Source organism: Dermacentor variabilis, chromosome 4 (genome assembly GCF_050947875.1).
Source record: "Dermacentor variabilis isolate Ectoservices chromosome 4, ASM5094787v1, whole genome shotgun sequence".
NCBI classification, from domain to species: Eukaryota; Metazoa; Arthropoda; class Arachnida; order Ixodida; family Ixodidae; genus Dermacentor; species Dermacentor variabilis.
In genome coordinates this window covers 38,754,870-38,778,493 of record NC_134571.1, presented here as the reverse complement: position 1 = coordinate 38,778,493, position 23,624 = coordinate 38,754,870, and the positions used below count along the sequence as shown (strand labels likewise).

The 23,624-nt window shown below is 41.9% G+C and overlaps 3 protein-coding genes across 4 annotated transcripts in view; 1 reads left to right on the top strand and 2 right to left on the bottom strand.

The window, feature by feature from the left end:
- The window catches only part of Ufsp2 (UFM1 specific peptidase 2), a 39,938-nt gene extending 37,316 nt beyond the window's left edge, over positions 1–2,622 (top strand). Inside the window, exons 12-13 of the mRNA XM_075688709.1 lie at positions 177–301; positions 2,495–2,622. Of these exons, the coding sequence (XP_075544824.1) occupies positions 177–301; positions 2,495–2,581 (212 nt within the window). The 3' untranslated portion in view covers positions 2,582–2,622. The remainder of the gene's footprint in view (positions 1–176; positions 302–2,494) is intronic.
- A 610-nt stretch (positions 2,623–3,232) lies between these two features.
- On the bottom strand, positions 3,233–14,563 carry Ubc6 (ubiquitin conjugating enzyme 6). The gene is made up of 5 exons (XM_075688710.1): positions 14,384–14,563; positions 13,359–13,439; positions 12,757–12,872; positions 9,201–9,289; positions 3,233–6,349 (listed from the first exon to the last, which is right to left on the bottom strand). Exons 1-5 carry the CDS (start codon positions 14,425–14,427, stop codon positions 6,182–6,184), a joined length of 498 nt encoding a protein of 165 aa, XP_075544825.1. The 5' UTR covers positions 14,428–14,563; the 3' UTR covers positions 3,233–6,181.
- Positions 14,564–22,854: 8,291 nt separating this feature from the next.
- The window catches only part of mtm (phosphatidylinositol-3-phosphate phosphatase), a 33,447-nt gene continuing 32,677 nt past the window's right edge, over positions 22,855–23,624 (bottom strand). For both annotated transcript variants that reach the window (XM_075688707.1, XM_075688708.1), the window contains one exon: positions 22,855–23,579. In XM_075688707.1, coding sequence (XP_075544822.1) covers positions 23,442–23,579 — 138 coding nt within the window. In that variant the 3' untranslated portion in view covers positions 22,855–23,441. The remainder of the gene's footprint in view (positions 23,580–23,624) is intronic.

Here is a 23,624-nt window from a genome sequence, read left to right as displayed (position 1 = left end):
TTCTTTAAAGAGATCGCACCATTGCATAAGATTGCGTCAGTGCAGATATAACACTGTGCGTAAGAGTGGTTATCAGCCACACTCAATGCAATGCAGAGCCTTTCTTGGGTTACAGACCTTGTTGAATATGCAGAGATGACATTTTTTTCTTTCTTCGTTTCTCTTTTGCTGTGCAGGAGGTGGGATGCTGGCGCACACTATCATCGGAATAGCTTTCGACAGCAAAACTGGTGAGGCACACTACCTAGTGCTTGATCCACACTACACGGGTGGCGAGGATCTGTCGACTGTGCAGAATAAGGTAATTCTGCCACTTCCTTTGTCACTTTTCAAAATGTAGCCTCAGTCTACTGCTCAAATTGGGATTGCTGTTGCCTATAATGTAGCCTTCTTAAAAGGGATACTAAAGAGAATAGTAAATTACCCTTCCACAATACCAAAAAGGCCACTGTTATACTGCGAGAGGAGGCTTAATATACCACAGATGAGACAAGCCTACGCCATCAGATTTTTATAGCAGTGACGCCACTTTGAAACTCATGCACAAGCTTCACCGTGACATCAAACACCATCTACCAAGGCCTAGTAAATTTTTTATCGATAAAGATGGACCATATATTTGAGAGCTACATTAAACTCTCAGTTGTATGAATGTCAGTTAAATGAATATTTTAGAATAACAATCTTTTAGGAAATCCCCAGCATTTTTTCGATGCATTCTATGAAAAAATCTTTCAGTTAAACAAATTTCTGAATAGCGAATATTTCAGTAGAACGAACATGATCTGGCAATACTTCAAAGCAACACTTCATTTGAGGACTATGTGCAGTGCGACAGTGAGCTCGTTACTGGTGCTGAACTACCGTACCAGGAAATTGTTTACAATGTTTATCTCGAAGAAGAGTGCCATGAGGAAGATGCAATTGCAGAAGCAGATTCAAATTCTTTACTCAAGCAGAGACTGTGTGATGCCTTGGAAAGTTGCAAGATTACAGGTCTCGGCAACAAGCTGTGCCAAAGAAGTGCACAAAACTATAGAATCTCTGGACAGCTTTACTTCTTGCGCTTTAAAAGCACCAGTGCAAATGAAAATTGGTTTTTCAAAATGAGATAGGCAGCAACTGTTATGCACTTCATATATGTTAATGTACATAACTCCATAAATTGCATTTCATACTTTTGCCCCTCGATATCTGCCGTTGCCCCACACTGTTCCGTATTCTAGTGAATATGCAGTTGAGTGAACTTCTAGTTAAGTGAACTATTTTTTGGCCTCTCTTGAAGTTCCCTCAAGTAAGAGTTCACTGTATTACTTGCAATAGTCCAAATACAGGGGGGAAAAAAAAGAGCAGCTGAAATCTACGACGTCACGTTGATGTCCCACCAATAAAGTTTAGGCATGAAAAAAAAATGTCTTTATTTACTCCTCTAGTAATGAACCTGTTACCGTGAAATGAACAAAAACGTTTTGAAGAAAATTGGTCTAAACTGTTTGTGTCTCTCTCTAGTATCCCTTTAAATGACATCGGTAGTATTGAAGCTGTAGTGTAGCTATGTAGAAATAAGTCACTAACGGGGGGGGGGGGGGGGGGGGGGGACTGTGCACATTTGCTGTGTACTGCATATAGTTTTATACCGACTTACTTGTAAATGTAGTTGCTAGTGTCTATGGGAGTTGTGATTGTTGTGCATCAGCCACCATAGGATTGCTGGTTTAAGTATAAGCATTGGCTTGGTTTGGCTAATGGCAAGTGTGGTGCCACTGCAGTTGCATAAATTCTGTTTCTATTAGTCAAATTTTTCTATTACAACCACTAGTCACACACATCGTAAAGTGCTATGAAGTCACAAGGTTGCAAAATTGTTGCTCAGAAACCCTGCTCATCTGCTCACCAGGCAATGATTGCTATGATGGCAGCACTACAACATTAGATTCAGACCAGAAAATGCAAAATTTTGCACAACCTTGCGAGAATAGCATGAAGCTGCCAGGCTAGGGAAAAACAAGAACTGGTCAAAAGAAATCCAAGACTGAAAGTCAGAGAATTGAATCTATGAAACAGTGCATAAGCCAACAAATCCATTTTGAATTCCCATATTTCCCAGCATCCCCATGGTGGTTGAAAGATCACCACTTAATATTTTAGAAATTGTTTGGCGCAAAAAATCAGATTAAAAGACACAAAGCTCTGGTGGGTGTTAAATTACATGCTGTACTGTCGTAATTTCTGTAAGCAATTTCGGTAACAGCATCTTGGCGCCCTCATCAATGTACATTTGCATTGAGCATGACCCCTCGAACTTTGCAGCTCCACAAAAAGTTAAGGCAGGGGCAGCAAATCTTCTCTGTGTGCTCACAGGCTGCACACAGCTGTGTTTAGCTAAGAGGTGTGAAGAACCTAGCTAACCAGCGTGTATGAAATGGCTAAGTGCTTTCAAAACAATTATGCATTCTCAGAGGTACTGACACATTAACTGTATCAATTTGTGCAGGGCTGGTGTGGCTGGAAAGGAGCAAACTTCTGGGACCAGAACTCCTTTTACAACCTGTGCCTGCCACAGCGGCCTGTAGATATCTGAGCTTATCTCTGAAAAATAACAAGCGCCTTTGATATTTCTTTCCACAGCAATTCATTTTCATGCACGCACACACACAAAAGAAGCATCTACTATTACTGCTGCAGCTCACTCACAGCAGTATAGGGGTGCAAGGCACTCTTTAAAAAATAATTGATGGTGCATTGTTGCTGATGTTAAAAGCTGTTGCAGTTCCCCTGCATTTGTTCTTTTTTAATGCTTAGAGGCTTACTGCTAGCTCTCAGCAGTACATGTATATAATGCGTCCTCATTGTACCGATATAACCTCATTGTTTTCAAGGTAAAAGGCCGCTTTTGCATGCCATTATCGCAAGTTGACTGCAGGTGCCCCATCTGGAATTGCATTGTGACATAACTAGTAGTGCACATAGAACGAAGCTTTACTGAAAAGCAGTTCTAGACAAAATTCACCTGTAGTAGTATTCTGCATCACTACTGTTAGTGCTTTAATATTACTGCTGTAATGTGTGTTAAGATATTTAGGAGGCCTCCATGTAGATGTGAACCATAAAGGTTGTGTGAAGTTACCTGGTACAGCCCACAGATATATGTACATGTAGAGAGCTGCAAGAATCAGTCAAAATTAGCAAGCCTGCTTCTTTTGCAGCTTGAAGACTGCACTTATGAGACAACTGCCGTTTCAAAGATTTTATTTCATCACTTTAGTAGGTCTGATCATGTCACTTTCACATGTGCATGAGGGGGCATGCACACATGCTAGGCAGAAGGACAAGCTGCTCCGCACACGAGGGGAGAGAGAAGTGGGGCTGCCTAATTCTGCGGCACCTACATTACATACTGCTCCTTGCACAAGACGAAAAAAAAAATAGTGGGAAAAAGGCGCATGCCACAGTCGCAAGCTCTTCAAGACGGTTATCACAGCGTGATCTTAAAGCAAAGGGTGTAAGTACTACTATGTAGCAACACGAAAGAGAAAAAAAAAATTGCTACTGAATGCACTATCATGGACAAATAAAACGACTGAAGTTGTGGCTAACATATGGTTGTTCACTTCCAGTTCAGCCACTGTGACATCAGTGTAATTTCAGCCTATATGCTTAATTTGGGGCTTGCACAATCTTTGGCAGCAAGATATGCAGCTTAAGATTGCACTAACGAGTTGTATAAGAAGTGTCCTACTTTAGTTCTCCACATTTCATTTGTCCATAACAGTACAACGCTCAGATGTGTTAGCAATCCACAGGCGCACAGCTAAGAGTATCTGCACCAGCTCATGAAAGCACAAGCTGCTGCAAAGAGTGCTTGTTTTCAAACCACATGAATGTGAGTCATAGAAACCACAACTTGCATCCTTCCTGCACAGAGTTGTAAAACACCAGTGAGTGCGGCATTCTGTGGCCCACACGGGCATGTATAAAAACCTAGATCCTCCCACTTCACAACATGGACACTACCTGAAGAAAGGCATCCAGTTTTTTCAGGTGGCGCTCATACTTTCATAAACGGTGGCAGCCACTTTGGCAGACTGCACAGATGGGAATTCTCAGCTGTGCGCGCACATGTTGCTGCCGACACATCTTAGCCTCGTACAGAGAGCGCACAGCACAGAAGGGTGGCAAATTTACTGCAGATGCTATGGCAACTTCAAGACAGACAAAAATTCGGCACGGGTGTGAAGTTTTTGGGTAGCCGGACACTTGCACAGTCCCCCCCCACCCTTTTTTTTTTTTTTTTTGACTGCTAGACATTTAGGAGTTGAAACTTTGCTCATTCACTCTACCTTGATTCTGCACTTTCGCAAGCAGCAGTGGCGTTTATTTCCAAGTTTTCACACTGCATGGAGGTGAACCACAAAGTACTAGCAGTTGTGCAAAGAAAAGTCAATACAGCTAGCTGCTTCACGCTCTCTTGGCCGTGTTTGCACATCATGCTCCATTGTTCTTGCCTACCCAATGAGAATAGAAGCCCATATTACCAAATGTGCACAGCCAGATGAAGGCCTCTTACTGAATGTCTAAGTGAGGTGAGCGAGAGGGAAGGCCAAGCCAGATTGAAGGACGAATCTACTTGCATTGCCAAAGAGAATGTGCCATTAGGTCCTGTGCAAACACATTCAGCAGCAGTAGCCAGACATCTTTTTTTTTTCATCTCTACAGCCTAGACACACCTTGGAAACAGACTAGAAATATATTGCAGCGTGCATGCACAAAAGATCCACAGACTCCCAGAACAAAGCCACGTTTCTTTTACGAAACTGTGTTCAATCCCCCCCTTTTTTTTTAAGCAAACTGCATGCACAAATGTGGTACACTGTGAGGAAGTTGCAGTGCAACGCTTCCAACTACAAAGGGTTTTACAACACACCATTTACTGGCACATTATTAACGGGCCTGTTTCCGAAGTGTGTTAACTCTGGAGTTGCGCATCAAGACGCAGCTGCAAATACCGTTACACACTCACTGCCTGAGCAAACCTAATCTGCCCAATTAAACTGGCAATTTACTACAAAATCTCTCAACAGGAGACGCACATGAATGTGCAGCTGGGAACACAGTTGACACTGCCTTCAGTAAACCTAACTTGCATGATACACAGGCAATTTCACGAAGCTGAAATATCTTGTTCAAGTTGAAGAAAAAAAAAATAAACAAGAAAATGCGTGGATGGGCAAGTGGAAGCTAAGCTGCTGCTTGTTACCAAACAAAAACCCTTCTTAGAAATGTTTTTTAGACCAATGAGACATTCACTGCCTCGTCAGTAAATGTCTTGGAACAAAAACGTTGGTGGAGCTAAAGAATCTCACAATGCAAGTCTAAACAAGTTAAAAAGGAGACCTTCCACTCACACTTTTAGCTTTTAAGAAAGCATGTAAAAAGAGAGAGAAAAAAAAAAAGCTTGACCAGCCAGTTGCGCTACATATTTTTGTCAATCCACAAGCGCAAAGGTGAAGAGAATGTACACGTGTGTGTGTGTGTGTGTGTGTGTGTGTGTGTGTGTGTGTGTGTGTGTGTGTGTAAGGCCCGCAAGGGTAATGCAGCAAGGTCATTCACACACTCATTTTGGCCAACCAATACACATACAGCTGCTGCCTGGGCAATTTTGCACAGCAGGCAGAATTTAAACAAACTTGTCAGAACAAGCTCTGACAAGAGGCATGACCCTCCTCAGTTCAAAAGCAGCAAGAAGCACAGGGTTTTTTTCAATGAAGCCAGCACAGTCGAAGCATCCTGCACTGCACATGCCTTGTATATGGAAAATGAGCTACGCTCAAAACAGCCACAGAGTTGCAATGAGTCTGCACACAAATTGAAAGGCAACCCTGCTTATGCCGCCAGCACACCAAAAAATCGTGTGCAGTTTTGAGAAGCAACAGTCCCCCTCCTCCTCCTCCAGTCTGTTTTAATCAGCTGTTGACTCGTAACTTGCTGCTGCTTTTTTTCCCCTCTAAGAGCGACCTACACAGGTGCTGCCTTGTGCACCTTGGCCTCTCTCTGCGTCTGGTCTTGCGTGGGGGGAGGGGGAAGGGGCATTTCTCTTGGGAGGTTGGAGGGAAAGGGGTGGGGTGGGCCAAGCGGTGTTGTGGTGGTAGTGGTGGTGGTGGTTCAGCAGCAGCAGGAAAAGCTAGGATGCGTCCTTCTTGGATTCCTTGCCCTCGTCGTCATTGAAGTTGAGCCAGCTCTGCTCAACGATGGCAGCCACCCGCTTCTCATACTCCCGCCTGTTTTCTTGGTACAGCTGTGCTGCCAGGCTGTTTGCCGGGCTGTTGGGATTTGGCTCGTCCAGAAGAGACTGCGACGACAAAAAGGCGACAGCTTTCTTGAATGAGTGCCTTGGCCTTGTTCCAAGTCTTCCACCACCAGTTTGAACAAGAGAGAGCTCACAAATTTGCACTGCACGTTTACGCATAAGCACAAACTTTTAAGTGCTTGTCTCAGCTTGCACTGTAACAATTTGGATCATGCACAATCAACTGCATACACTCACATTTCTAAGATGACATGAAGGCAACAACGTACACAGAAAAACAAATACTGAATCAATTTTAAGACTGCTAGATAATGTCAAAATTCTACTTTTTTTTGTTCGCAGTAATATTTTCACCCCCAATATCAATTTCACTACAGCATTTTTGCAGATTTAGTTTTCTTTGAATATCAATGTAACCGAAAATTTCAGGTTCAGTTCATACTGACTTTTGAATGCAATCAATCTTTAATGACAAACACCCAGCCCCAGGAAGATGTGTAAGTCAGCACAAGCCAGTGCTGTAATTTCAGTACAAGTGATGACACTACATCGGAGTATCCACTCCAGCTCACTACAATGTCCTGACGAAACCAAAGTTTACCTAACAAGTTCTGATAACTTTTTGTGTACTGCAAAACAAAAAAAAAAGAAAAAAAAATGCTGACATCTATGATGCCACAGCAATGTACCGACACCGCTGTTTGCGTGAATCTGAAGCTTCATGTTTTTTTTTTCTGTTCATAATCAACACTCTACCACCCAACAAATGCAAATTGAGTTTAGAGTTGCAAACTAGATTTAGTGCTCCACTTGAGCATTCCTTTAACTCAACATTTCTCTTCCGTGTCTCTTTAAAAGCTGTTGGAACGACAGCACAGCTTAAGCCTGGCAATAATATCTGTATGATTTCAGTCTCCAGTGATACCGTCAAGAGTATGGGCACTTGTTGCAAATTTTAAGCATAAATGCACTGCCTATCACTCCTCGTAAAGTAACTGGCTTGTCCAATGCAAACCAAAGATGCAAAATTTTGCAGCAGACCAGATCAAAATACGAAAATGGTTCGTTTCAAAGAGTGACAACAAATGAAATTGGTTCTCATCGGCTTTTATTGCTTGCAATGGCCATGACATGCCACAGCATGACCCAACAAACATTATTTTAGGAAATAAAAAAGAACTATCAATTTAAAGATGATATACACGTGAGCATGCCACACCTTCTCAAATAGTATAAAAAAATTGTAAAAAAATAAACTTTCACTGACATGACGTGCTGTGTCACCAGTGCAAGTTTGTTTTGTAGAGTGTTCATGAAAGCAATATTTGCCAGCACATTAGGCTATGGCAGTCACCAATGTGAATAATTCTCTAGTATATATTGGCAAGCTTCTGAAAAAGTGTCAACTCTTGAGAAGTGTGAACTCTCATAGTGTCCAGGACTGAATTAAAGGGACACTAAAGGCAAATACTAAGTCGACCTGGACTGATAAAATACCATTTCAGGAAACTCTCAGCACTTGTTTCGTGCCAAAGTCTTAAGTTTACAAGAAAGTTGCAACTGAAGGGTCCGCACAACTTTAGCGCTATTCAAATCGCCCGCCCCCTAACAGAGAGTGGCGACGTTGTATGTACCATCACTGTTCTTTACTGCAGTTGGTCAGTAAGATGGCATTAAGGTTTTCTGTGCAAGATACAAATGCGCAGCCACGGAGAAACAGAACCAAGACAAGAGCGTTGGATTAGTCACAGCAGCTGCTCTTGGCCAAGTGGCGTGAACTGTTCAGGAATCTCGCGACATCACATGGACATGGATTTCTCTGCTACTTGCAGTTCGTGCATTTTTCAAGCCAGCAAAACCAGTGCAGCATTACGTGATAACTACTGAAATGAGAAAGCTCAGGTGGCTTATACCGAGCAGGCAAGGTGGGCACTTCCCCCACTGTCAAAAGTGGTTGGTGAGGGGGGCAAAGTATGTCATTTGCCCTCCCACTTTTGAAAGCAGGCATTAGCACTTTTGGCTGCACGCTGGAAAGTTTATTAGAATTACAGCTGAAGCTAAATTTTCTGAGCTGAGTGACCACATAAGTAATGCTTTGCTTGGACAACGATCCGTCTTTTGTGCCTTCTCAGGACACCCTATAGCATACGGTGTGCGGGTTTCGCCATATACGCTGGCGTTGCGGTGGATAACGCCTGGCGCTGAGCAGTTTCCGCCCTAACTGTCCTCAGGCTTGCACAACTTGCATCAGTCGCTTTGTGTTACTCCCCAACCCGTAGCGCGGGAATCGCGGCTATGTCAGGTTCGAACGAATAAGGCAACGAGCGGCGTCAACTGTAAGAACGTTTATTGCTACCGGCAATAAAGAACACTGGCAGAGGGACGTCCTCTCTGTAATAGTAATAAATAGGCTGGCCTCGTTGCCCGGGATAGTCAGGCAAACGTGGTCACTCACGGGTTGCGGCACATACTCCAGTCAGGCAGGTTAAGGGTCCGGCCTCAGAGAGAGAGGGTCTCCCCCGGTCGCGCTGTTTTGTACCTTTTTACCTGGGCGAGGGGAATGTCCTCCTCGCCCGCCAGCTATCTGACCGCGAGTCGGGGAGGAAGGGCGCGTGCGCATTGCGAGTGTGAGGGAGAATCGGGAGAGGGCATAGTGCGCCTCTCCCCTGTCTATGCCGGCTCTCGATGCGACGGCGCGAGGGAAGATGGGCGCGTGTGCTGCCCACAACACATACAACAGCAACTACAAATTTTGTTGCAAGTTTTGCGCCGGCTAGCTTCGAGGGTTACATAAATGTGTGCTCGCATCCTTGAAACATGCAGCATAATGTTTAAGCAGACAAGACAGGAAATGGTGATGTACATTCTGTGATGTGGTGGCAAAATGGCTCACCTGAATGGACGTGAGGATGGCAGACACATCATACGTGGGGCTCCACCGGTTTTGAAGAATGTCTAGGCAGATGCTACCGTCTGCATACACTGTGGGAAAAATTAAAACAAAAGATAAGAACTAAGCAAACTACTTCCATCAATGGTACACATGAACAACCACTTGACAGAAACAAATAATTTAAGTAAATAAGTCAAATGTTCATTGTAGTGTGCCCCGGAACAGCTACGAAGTTTTTGTGCTGGTGCAAAGGGCCCCTGAAATTGTTCGGGCAAGTTTTGTAGACGCGCAGAGTACAGCTAAAGTTAATTATTTGCAACACAACTTGTTTGAAGCGACTCACATTACCCTCCTCCATAGCCACGTATTTTCTCCTCAACCTGTTCACTGAGTGATCAAGGCTAAGCTCCGCCTTCACTGGCTCTGCGTCATGATGGCACGTCGTGTCATATACTTCTGGTTGTCTAGGAGCGCGCGCGAAGCATCTCCAACCTCTCCGCCAGCTGCTTGGAAATCGACCCCAAGCAAGGGCTATCGAAGCAGCATGCATTGGAAGTATTCTGTCGCAGCGTCGAATGTGCCTGGTATTCCAGTAACCACAGGCGAGCTGGGCATTTCGACTGATGGGTGGAGGCATAAACTCAAGCTGATGAAGGAACTTTAGCGCAGCCGTACGTGAGTGGCCTGATTGCTCGGCAAGGTCCAGCCACCTGGTGGCGCAATGCTTAGCCAGCCAAAAAGAGCTAATATTGCTCTAACCAAGTTTAGCCATTTTAAACATTTACAAAAACAATGTGTTAATGATTACACTCCTGTGAAAAAGTTGCACCAGCATCAAAGAAGGATACACTTCGTTACTGCTACTGTGTTTGGTTAAGCTCTGTGCCACCAGGTGGCTGCACTGTGCAGACCATTCACTTTTGCGCTTCTGCTCATCCCATGAAATGGCACGGTCGGACGGCCAGGCGCAGTCCCCTTGCGCTTGCGTTTACCTTAATACTGGACACGTGAAATGCTATTGTGGTAGTAATCCTCCGGTGTAAAGTGATGCCCGCAAACGCGCAAATCCTGGCGCCGATCGGATACCAATAGTCCAATGCACTGCATTCACTTTAAACAGTCACCCCACTCATCTGCTGCCTTGCAGAGGGACATTATGTTGCAGCTTGACATACTGCAGTCGTTACGTTTGCAGCCCACGACGCAACAAAGGTGATTCATGGTGCTCACGAAAAGACTGACATTGACTGCGGAGCTCTCGTCAAGAGGGAGCACGTTGTAACACAAGCAGACAACATTTGCTGTGTGATGGAAATGCTTAAGTTTACTGAGAAATTATTCTTATGCGTTCTATTTCTATTACTTTCTTTTTATAGAAACAAATTAACTAACATTCCAACTATTATGAACATCACTTGTTCACAATAAAGTTGGAAAAATCATCGATGACGCGCCCTGGGCAGCCAATTGGCTAGCTCGCCCTACTAGTGTCATTAGGGCAATTTACGTCAAATGGTTAGGGGCAGCTGGAAATTCAGCAGAGCAGTGTGCTGCAATTGGCAGCGATGTACATTTTTAAAACCTTATAATAAATTACACACTTTATGCGGAGCATTTAAATGCATCAATTAATGATCAGATGGACCTACTTTAACCACTCAGTATGTTTGTACAAAATCGTCAAAATCGTTTTAGGGTCCCTTTAACATGTAATATGCAAGACAAAATGTACAGAGAAGACAATGTGGGAGACAAAACAATGCAAGAAAGGGAAACAGAAACAAATAGGAAAACAGAATATGAGGAGATGGATGTAAAAGGGAATTAAGTGCACATTATGCACATAATGATGATGATGATGAAGAAGAAGCATACAGTGCAGGCTCTGCTACAACATAATACTTGCGTGCAGATTCACTTTTACGCTTTAATAACTGTACCCTTAACACAGCCATACCGAACTCAGCTGTGGTGAAGAAACTTCAATCTTAATATCAAGATGGAAGAAGTTCATGTATGTTTAATTGGCAACTCCAACCGAGTTTAGCATTCTCCACATAAGCCATAGACTTTTCTTCCAGGGCAAGTCATCTGAACACAGATGCTAAGCACGTTTAAAAATAAAAATGAGTAGAAGTCTGTGCTGTAACAATACTTTCGTATATTTTACCATAGAAACCTTGTGAATACCAGCGACTACATTGCATACTAAATCTGTACTGCATTGCTTAACCAATAAAGGGCATTGAAAATCCAAGCTTCTCCACAGTGCACAAGGCTCAACCTCACTAGTCCCAGACCACATTACAGTACTATCCTACACTGCACAGCCTGCTTATATATTTTCAATATTCTTTATTTCACAGCAAGAAGCACTGGCCTATAGAAGCAATAGCCTACAGAAGACGATGGATAGGCATCACGTCAGGAAGCACATGGGCAGACAAAAGGAGGTTAATTTTATAAAATGTTACATGGCCCATGATAGAAGTAAAAGACGTCCCGTAGACAATGTAAAACTATCCCTTAAGATATCTTAGTAAACATCTGTAGTTTCACATTGGATAAATTAAAATAATTGTTTCCTAAATAGGAATACACAAGGACATGTACAAGGACGGCCACTGCTAGAGGGAACACGGAAGCCTGTGGCAATGTTCTGCAGAGTGCCCCACCACCGGCGCCTCATGAAGCCTTGCGGTGCAAGAACAATCAACGCAATTGGAAAAAAGCCTGGCGAGTCGTCTGCAGTGGTTAGTCGTCTGTCAAGACTTTGAGGTGCCAGTGATGATGCTTCGCGGAGCGCTGCCACGGGCTGCCGTGTTTCTGCCAGCAGCGTTCCTGTATATGTTACTTAGCCCTGTTCTAATACAAGCAAGAATTGCAATTTCACTATGTATCTAGATCACTGTGGATGATGAAAATTTTGATACGAGGTGTAGCGCTAGCTTCACCTTTTGCCCACATCCTTATAGCTTTGAAAGAGACAGTGAGCCCAAATAGTGCATTGTCAAGGTTATGGCACCTAGGCCATAATTCCTAGATTGCTTTCATGCCTGTTAGGTAATTATACGCAGCTAACATTGAAATGACAATAATGCCTAGAATAATACACAATCCTAGTGCGTTGTTGCCTGCAGATACAGCTGACTCACGGTAAACACGCTGGAAGCAATTAGTACATCATCTCATTACTAAATTTCCACCATAATAAGCCTTAAATAGCACACTAAATGGAATAGCCTGATTGCAGCAGCTCCTACCACTGTTATCACGAATAAGTGCCAATGTCAAACCAGGATCTTACAAACAATTCTCACAACCTCGCAAATACATATTTTTTACCATATTTCATACTTTGTCACGATGACAGACAGGTTCAAGCAACTGCTAATACATGTCCCTTGCAGAGCACTTCATAAAAATACAGGCTGAGCTTATGCACAAAATCATTACAGTTCGGATAACGTAATGGGAATTGAAGTGTCATCATTAATGGTTTAATATTGCCACAGTAAACTGATACAGTTTAGAACTTGCTATGCAGTAGGCTCACCGTTTGGATGAAACATCTTGGAAACAAACCGAACTGTGGGTGGTTTGTTGGGATACTCTTCTGTGAACTCTAGGGTCAGCTTGAAGGTGCCATCTTCAAAAGGCGTGTCATGGGGCCTATAAATGAATGCAAGCCTTAGCAAAAGTAGATAGGCATCACTGTACAAGTAGCAACATGGAAAACAGGGACAAGAAATACCAGAAACTTAATGCTTCACATCTGTGCAGACGTTTCTACAGCACACTAGGTGATTTCAAATAATTTTTTTAATATTTATATAGTACACTATGTCAAAGGAGACCACTGCATTATAGCACTTCCATTAGCTAAGAACGTTTAACGAAGAACCTTCAGTTTTTTTATTCGCACATGGCTACACGCCTTGAACTAGCCCCGAGTTTCAAGTGAAAACACCCCGTCTTCAATTAACTAAGCAGAAGGTTTAACAAACCTTTTGTTTTTTGTTTTATTCGCACATGGCTACGCGCCTTGGGCTATCACCGAGTTTCAAGTGAAAACATCCTGTCTCTTGCCAAATGGTCAAAAGGTAATCTACGTTGCGTTCGCAAAACAGGAACTACTTGGATCATTTCTGTGCTCACCCAAATATAACTGCATTCCAGATCATGATATTGTTGTCGGTAGGGGCTCCACTGACACCTGCTGGGGGATCTTCTTGTAACCTGCGCCACATGCACAGTTGTTTGAGGTACTGCCATGAAAGCCAGTCACAGTGGCTCTCCATACGCGCTCCTTTAAGCAACCCCAAGTGTATCTACTCATAACGCTATCCGGCAACTCGACGCAAGCGCTCATTTTGTGCGAAGCAGACGTATCTGAACGACCACGATTTCGTTCCTCGATGTACGCTCGAAAACGAGGCGCACCAATGAGCACAAATGAAGGGTTACGGAATACAGCGGAGAACGACTATCGACGGTAAGCGTGTTTTTGGAGGACAACTGCTCGCACTAACTAGGTGCGAGCGTTCGCGACGCTCAATGCTCGCCGTTTCGAAATGCATCGTGATTACGCAGTTTCGTGCTGCCTGACATCGTCGCGAAAGCTGTTCGCCTGCTTGCCAAGTGTATGTCCTGCTTACAGGTACTCCAAACTGGGGTGCTTAGAAGCATTATTGGTCTTGGTAACCGTGAAACCATTCGTCACCCAAGGTCAGTCAGGCACCGAAAGCCTACTAGGCCTAGGAATCCATCGAAAGCGAAGACCGACTGATGCAACAGCTGACGCTCCCAAACGTGCACCATGCTACCCTACGAAGGTCTTCGCAGCATTCAGCAAGCGGGCGTTACAGCTCATTTACACGAAAGAATATGATACCATGACGGGAAAGTGCGCTAGATGAAGGAAATAACGCCGAGATGAGTTTACCGACACAGTAGCTCAAGGGAGCCTTACGCGCACGGTTATAGTTCCTCATAACGACGCTCAACCTCGAGCTTAAGACAAAGAAACCCCGCACGGCTACGTAGAACGTATACGGTCAAAACGCGAACAGCCCGTAGCAGTGCAAGCAGCCAATTGACAAAAACGCAACCAAGCATCTCGGCCAAGTTTACTACAGCCCAGTGCCAGCGACAATTTTGGGAAGGGAGATTCGGGCACTTACCTCTTAAAATCCCTCATGAGTCTTCGCCTAGCTGGTGTTGACATATTGAAATACCTAATTACCACAGTTCGTCAAATGGAAATCTTTTAGCATCTAGTTGTTTCCAAGGGAAAAATCTTGTTATTCTACCGAGCAGTTACGTGACGTCTTCATCCGGGAACCCAAAGAAATGACGGTGCGGTGACGTCACCTTTAAAGACGAGAGCGCCACCTGGAGAAAGGACAGCGAGGATTCAGTACTTTCGAAATCCGTGACGACTTGCTATTTTTGTAGTTGTGAAGGCGCGCGTTGCTGTGGGTTTGCCGTTGGTGAATAAATAAATAATCGTAGCACGCACGACGACATGACGCAAGCCGATGGCGCAAGCGATGCTGTCGAGCATGGAGTTTCTAAATAAATACTTATATGAAACTCTATGCTGTCGTGAAAATTTGCAGTTGTTTCCGGCGCTCACGCCAGCGTACTATCGTGCTTGCGCAAGCTACTAGAGAGAGCCAATCGCGGTCGAGAATTTTGATCCGGATCGGGCTTGATCGCGATCTGAAGTGGCCATGTGACACCGATATAAGGTGTTTAAAGCCTCATTGAACACTTCCTGCACAGATGTTAAGAGGTCATGGAAGCCAGAACATTTGATACAAATTTATTATTGCGAAAGCATTGATAAATTACGCGAAAATCTGGTGTTGTAGTCGGCGGCGTGGCCGAATGATGGTACCAAAAATGGCCGACGGCAAAGAGTAAAACCGCATAAAAAGAATACTCGAACTGACGTCAAATTTACTGGGGAGGTTCCTGTAAACAATGTCCTTTAAGAACATAATAAATTTCCATCTGGGCGGGAGTCGAACGCGGGCCACCACGATGCGAAACGAGCATGCTTCCCTAACGCCACGGCAGCTCCACGATTCCGTTTTGACTAAATGTGTCTAGTACGTGCGTCATTGGGCATGCAACGGTGCAGCCAATGGGTCGGAAGTGGCACCACGTCTCGAGTGCATAAAACAAGCATTAATGTGACGGAGCAGTCCGTCGCTCCTATCGGGCACCTGGCGAGAACGGTCCGTCGTCTCTCAGGCCTCAGCTCACACTGCCCGCTCAGCCGCGCGCATTACACCCCCCCCCCCCCCCCCCTCGGCCCGACGCAAACACTCCCCAAAGACACCCTTCTCCAGGCGCCGCTACAGCGGCTCACTGCGCGATTCATGGCGCTCGCCAGACCCAGTGCGCGAGAACCCCTGCCGCTTCCTTTTTCGCCGAACAGCGTCCGGCCACCGCCTTTCCAAAGGAGGCGCTCCCCGGAAGCGGCCAGGGTGCGAGCCAACAGCACAACATTGCCATGCAACACATACACAAAAACAGAGTGGGCCCCACAGAAGTCGAGGAAGCACGCACTTAAGCAAAAAGAATGCACACATGAGCTTCACCAAGCCGAACATTCACACGACCTTACACCATCTGACATCTAAGCTGCTTTACTGCTGTCTCAAACAATGGTAGATGCTCATGAGTGCATGTTATTTTGATAATTGTGTTTCATTAATGCCAAGTGCAACTTTATTTTTCCCACCATAGATTGCTTTTATCCATAAGTGCTTCGACATCATATGCACAAATTATTAGGGGCAATCCTTCCCGTTGTGTAGGATTTTCACTCACACAAGTACACGCAATCAATATCAGACCAACCTTTGACTGATCAGCTTAACTAATCTCCCACATCTGAACACTACCTGTGCAAGTACCTTTATTCATTGCTGTACAATACTGTGGAACTCTCCACATTACTGTACAGCGCTATACAGGGACTGAACAGAGCATGTGGAGGCTCCAGTGACAGTTGAACACACACCAGACCACCTTGCTTGCACAGAAAACCAGATCGAACACAATACTCAAGTATGGGTTGGCTTCTGCATGCTTCCTGGCCTGACAACGATTACTTCGCGAGGCTAAAGAATGCACTGAAAAACAAGCTAGGCACCCGCTGCAATGAGTAAAAACAATAGCTCTCTGTACAATAGGAACTTACCAGTTTTCACATTTGCGATGCTTCTGCTTTCCCACACAGCACAGGTACCACTATGGCTCGTACTGATACCAAATCTTCATAATGATTTTTTGAGCGACCTGACTTATAAAAGCTTGGAACTAGGATTGAAGTTCACATTTTGTACATTTCAGATTTTATTTACTCTCAGTACTTGTACTAAAAATAGCAAATTATTACTTTCAGTTGTGTTCTTTGAGGTGTTTCTCAGAAGTTTCACATATAAGTTCTCAAAAACTGTTTGAGAGCTATTATTACTGCTTTATGTCCATTCAGAACAAGAGTGACCAGGCTATAATGTTATGTAATACGGTATACATCAGGACTAGTATGTCTTGAAATAAGACACTAAAAGATAAAAGCAAAAAAATTGAGCACATTTCTAGCAGTAACAAAAGAGTTAAGCTTTGTCAGCATTTTGAGTTGTCAGTACAACCTAACTCTTGTCATTTCATAGTTGCTTGGTTAGCTCAGTTGGTAGGAGTGACAGCCCCAAAAATGCAGTGTCTCTTTATTCCTCCAGCTATAACAGCACAAATATTCAACTGCACACTTGCTTAAGGAACTCCCATGGAGCTTCATTATTAAACTCGCTGCATTGAAGAACTGTGCTATCAATTCAAAGTTAATTGCTTACAAGCATTAAACTGGGCAGGCTGCTACTGCTGCCTAGTCATACTTGCTTTTCAACTGTAATTCACATGACTGCGAGGATCATTTTGTAAAGTGCTACACCGTGTGCAAAAAAGCTTTTATTCCTTTGATTGCTTAATCAAAGCAATTTTTACAAATATTTTGAGATATGTATATATATTAATCATATTACAGAACTGCATCCATACTTGGTGTTACCTGTCTTTTGAGTCTGGAAACACACTGACGTGGGTGCCTAAAAATGAATGCTATGTTTGTGCAGTCAAACGTCATTACAACGAAGTTGCATCCGACGTGAAAATACTTCCTTCATTATACCTGATATTCATTATAAGCACTGTTCACTTAGTGCCTACTAAAACTGACAACAACAAAAACATCATTGCCCGCTCTATATCGCAAATGAAAAAGTCTGACTTCATGACAAAAGCAAGGAAAGCGCGGCTAACTCTAGGTTTCATAGGCATATCAGTAAGTAAAGAAACACCGCTGTACGTAAATGACCACCTAACACATGAAAATAAGACCCTCTTTTCTAAGGCCTTAACTCTCAAGAAATCTAAGAAATGGCAATTCTTATGAACTGACAATTGCCAAATCAAGGCTCGTAAAACTGGCGGCCGTATTTTTCAGATCGTCACCGACCTTTCTGTGATCACTTAGCTGCCTTCGCCTTTGACAAATCGCATCACCAGACAATTTCACTATGTCATCGTATTTTACAACTAACGAGCTAAATAATTATATGTCTAGTAATCACAAATCTATCATTCATTTTTATGCACAAAGCATAAGCAGACACTACAACTTTTCAAATCTGATTGCGACACTTCACATGCTAAATTATTGCGATCTCTGAAACTTGGTTAAGTGACCACGGCAAGAACCACAATATATATTTCAAGTACTCTTACGTACAAAAGAAGGCACGACCTTCTTCTCAGTGTAGGTAACTGTGAATCTGTATGGGTTGAACTTAAAAGTGCCTTTGTTAATGTGGATAACAAAGATCTTATAATAAATCAGGTATATCAATCGCCTTCATTGTCTATAAATGATTTCTGCGCCGCACTTCAGGACGTGCTGAGTACCCTTGCAGACGAAAATAAAAATATTATAATTATAGACGATATTAACTTAACCTCGCAGACAGCTCATCTGCCTATGCCTTACAATATTCAAATTGTTTCAATATCTTCGCTTACGAATGCTTGATAAAAGTCCCTACGTGATGCACTATAAAGATGGTACATTAATCAATCATGCACTTTCAAACCTGCTGTCTCCACCAGGCACAGGCATTCTATTACAAAAACTGACTAATCACTACCCGATATTCTTACGCTTTCAGAAGAGTGAAAACTCTGTCAAAGCCACTTACACAAAGCTAACACTTGACAAAGAAACTTTCATTTATTCACTGAGCCAAGCTGATTGGTCTTCTATAGCAGATATAAAAGATCCACAAACGGCCTCCTCGTTCTTTATATCTGTACTAAAATCGTATTTTGACTGCCACACCCGCAAAGTCAAATGCAAAAGAAAGTTTGCGTCCCCACAGAATTATTGGCTGTCAGATAACCTTCCAGCCTTGATGCGCAAAAAACACAATCTGTATAAAAAAACAAAACTATGGCCATTTAACAGCAATTTGGCTAAAACGTATAAAAAATTTTCCAACTTTCTTTCTATCAAAGTAAAAAAAAATCTAAAAAACTTTATTAAGAGAAAAAAAATATTAGAGTTCGGAAAAGATATCAGTAAGAAATAGAAGATAGTGAACAATTTCTTAAATAGGCGAAACAATCACGATACTTTAAGGGAAATTATTCATTACACCACCGCACAAGATATAGTTGATGCTTTTGCAGAATTTTTCTTTACTAGCGATTCACATATACCCACGCAATATAACTATTTAATGAAATGCCTACCTCGCTCATTCTTTTTGTTACCAACCACACCACAGGAAATAGAAAACATAAGACATTTAAATGTACCAGTGCAGGTCTTGATAATATGCATTCAAATCACATCAAGCTAGTTGTGCACTTAATCTCAGATGTTCTCGCAATTATTATTAACCTAATGTTTAAGACTTGAGCCTTCCCGCAGGAACTAAAACAAGGTAGAATTACTCTAGTATTTAAAAAGGGTGACCATGCCTTGATTACTAATTATAGGCCAATATGCATTCTACCCATATTTAGCAAAGTTATTGAACAGCTGGCAGAAAAGCACGTCACTAAATACCTGTCTAAATTTAGCATTCCTTCTCGTTACAATTCGGCTTCCACAAAGGCTATTCGACTGAACTTGCTCTCATTGCCCAAACTGAACAATTAAGGATGGTAATCGATAAAGGCATGTATGCTGAATCAGTGTTTGTGGATCTAATTAAAGCCTTTGATAAAGTTAATCACCGCATTCTATCGGAATAACAGGTCCTGCTTTAACTTCAGTACAAAATTACTTTAAAAATTGAAAACAAGAAGTAAGAATGAATGGTGTTCTTTCTAAATCAATAATAACAAAAACTGCTGTACCACAGAGATCCATACTTGGCCCACTCTTGTTTTTAATATATGTTAACGACCTTTCTCATTGCCTGTTTTCTTCTAACTACATTCTTTATGCAGATGACGCAACTATCTCTAACTCTGACAATTGTGTAAGAAACCTACTTTCGAAACTTAACAATGACTTAAACAACATGTTAAATTGACGCAATATTAACCAACTCAATATAAACTCGTCTAAAACTAAATTTTTTTTATTCACGTCCCACCAGTGCTCATTCGCATTTTTTCCTCCGCTCTACCTTGCTAATAATCTTATTGGGCACAGCGCTTCCTGTAACTACTTAAGTGTAGAACTTGATTCTAACCTTAAATTTTATCAACACATAGCCAACATTAGGCATCAGGCAACCTTTGGAATAAGGACACTTCTAAAAGCTCGGTATGTATTTAACCTTAAAACACTACTCTCTTTATACTACTCATTTATCCGTTCACATATACATTATTGAATTGCATGCTGGGGCAATGTGTATGCTATCCACTTACAATCATTACAAGGATTACAACACCAGGCTGCTAGAATAATCACATTTAGTGCTAACCATGTCATTCCCAAACAGTTATTACATAACTATAGCATTCTTACTGCAGATGAACTTATTAACTTTAATCTTGGTATGTTTTTATACCAACAACTAGATAACGCTCACCACAACAGTCTGATACCTTGATCTTGTTTAACGAATACTAATCTTACGCGATTTGCACTAAATAATAATTTTATTCTTCCCAAGGTACGCACAAATTATGGTAAAGAAGAGTATCCATTTTTTGTCCATTTCCTTCTGGAACACACTACCTCCTACTATTAAGTCATGTAAATAATTTCAATTTAAACGAGAACTAAAAGACCATATTTTATCATCTGTAACCATTTATGTTTTTTTTTTTCATTTTTTCCCTTCCAAATGTACCTTTTGTTAATACTTACGCTACACAAATAACTGTTCGGTAGGTTATGTCTCATTAGCCATTTACTTTCATAATGGCGTTATAGTTACTTCTACTTCTGTAATTAGTCGAATGTAATAATAATTATACTCTTTTACTAGCATGTCTGTAGCTGATTTGTATTAGTACTGCTAAACATAAACCAATACTATGTTTGCTATACTTTAAATTTCTTATACTATTTGTAGCAGCTGTCTATTTTTACTTATACACTGTATAGGAGGTCCCATTACAGTCTTTGACCTTAGGACCTCCTCTTGAATAATATTCTCTTGTACAGTATCTCGTCTATTAATAATAAAACCTCATTCATATGCTAGCGTCAACAAAAATATATACAAATTTACATTTACCTTGTTTACCCAATAATTCATTAAATCCACATTCGTTATATTGAGGTCTGACTGTATTACTGCAGCTTTTGAAGTCTGTAAAGTACGTCTTCGTTTTGCTGCTGTTGTAATACAAAGCCATGTGTTTGATGTCCACCAGCATGGGTATACTGAATAGCTTAATGCGTAATCCAACCCATTCAATCGAAACCACAAAAAAAGCAATTGCAAGCTCGATATAATGTGCAGCTCAGTATAAAAGTTTCATGAAATGTGACTGTAAAAAAACAACACGTCTAAATTTAAGGTTGCTATTTACAAAGTTAACTTACTTTATCAGGAAGGATAGTTCTAGATCAACAATTTTATGTCATGAACTTGTGTGCCCGCTGGCCAACACATAAGGCTCTGCCCGCAATCTGCTGGCTGATTTATGCACATATTTTCTTTTTTCCCTCAAGGGTTGGCTGGAACATAGCAGCTTCATGAGGAATATCCGCACAAGGCATATATGCGATGATGGAAAGAAAAGCTTTTTATGTGTTTTTTTTCTTCCTCCACAACAAACATGGCAATGAAATGTCCGAGTGGGAAAGTCAGCTTACGGAGCCATTTAGCACTTTTTTACAGAGCATTTGTTATGAATACAATTTTGCTCAATATAGCTTTAACATGTATTCTCACTGCAGGTTCACATTGTTCAGAAATTGTACAATATAAAAAATCCACAATTTGATTAAACCATGTTCAGTATAGTTAGGTGTGACTATACCAAACACACCTTGCAGAGTCCTGCAGTTAATCGCATGTGTACGCCCATGAGCAAAAGTATATGGACCAGGAATCGCGTTATAAAACTTATTTTCTCCTCTGTTAGTGAATGCAACATGAAATTAAAGACTGCAGTTCAAACTTGGCATCACGAACTTTCTAGTGCATTCGTCAGTTTCCATTTATGCGTGTTAATTACGAAGGAATTGGTTTTTTTTTTTGGCGACCCTGTGGTTGCTTCTGCTAACGGGTGTATGGTGGTGGTGTATGCAGAGGAGACAAGCGCAAGCATTTATGACATAGCAAAGATTTGTTACACGGTTTAGCACTAATTTATCTGAGAATCAGCATGCTTAATGCATGAAACCTCAAGGTTACATTTCTGATGATTTATGACAAAGTGATTGTAACCATAATTTAAATACTAAGTCAAAGGTAGGCTTCCCGCAATTAGTGCAAATAGCTTGTCATTACAAAAACCACCTCGTTGCGTAGTGTACGCAAAATTAGGATATTCTTTAATGCATCTGACCAGTAGCTAAATGGCAGTGCCTGTTGCAACATCCTTCAACAGGTACAAATTGCAGCGCAGTTGCATACAGCGCATGACAACAGTGCCTCAAAACCATTATACGTACAGGGTGTCCCAGCTGACTTTAGCCACAGTTTAAAAATATGCGAATGCCACGCAGCTGGACAGAACCAAGGTAATGTTGTTTGCCGTTGCTTGGACATACTCTTTTTTTTTCATTCTGCCTAATGAGATAATTAGTCTTAATTATTTAACTGACTTCTCAAATATTATACTTAGATGAAAAGTGTCAATGAGAAAATTGCAGAGCAACATGAAAAACCTTCTGATACAGCTTTCTGTTGCTCAATATGTGCTACATAAAAGTGTTTTTCTAAAATAAAAGAAACCGGCAAATGCATGCAAAGTGCCTCGATCGGCCAGTCTCACTGCAATTATTTGAGTATCTTCAAGCGACGACAAACAACATTACCTTGGTTCTGCGCAGCTACGTGGCACTCGAATATATTAAATCTCTGGCTAAAGTTAGCTGAGACACTCTGCATATGCATTTTTAAGAGCTATAAAGCCATTTTTGACAAATGAAAAACAATCAATGTCTAGATAAACATTTATGTCAGTAATTATGGCAAACAAAAAATTCAGAACTGTGTTGTGAGACAGGGATAAATAACACATCACTAAAAACAACAAATAGAAACTGTAAACACCAGACTGTAGTTACAAGTGAATAAAAACATATATCACAAGATCACAAGCTATTGTTCAAGACAGTTTCTTATTTATCAAATAAAATGCATAGACATATATATCTGTGGAGAAAAAGAGTAATAAAATTATATATTACGATACACAGGACCCCCATGTCACCAGAACACGAGTGCTATGTCGCACTAAGGTTGACACTACGTAACAGCTGATAATAGCAAATGACGTGGCTTATACAAATTTTAAAAAAGTGTCTGCACTTTATATAACCAGAGAGGTAAGAAGTCCAGCAAAGTGTAAGTTCATGAGGAGTTAATTAATGCCACCCTGTGCAACACTGAGCCAACAACATCTTGGCGACAGTTTTAACAAACACATAAGCGACTTGTCCGAGGTGTAGGAACATGCTATTCAAGTTTGCAAAGCTTCTACATGACAGCCTGAGAATGTACAATGCAGCATTCACAGCTACAGAAGCTAAACGGTGATGGGTGATGAGACTCTTGGTGGGATGCGAGACACCTTGGATTCGTGCTCCTTCTTCAGTTCTTCCAGCTGCCTTTGCAGTTGTGCACGCAATTGCAGGAGTTCCCGGCTGCGCACCTGCAATGGTTCCTGCAAGAAAAAAGAGTTAGTTATCGTATTTGGCTCACCACAACA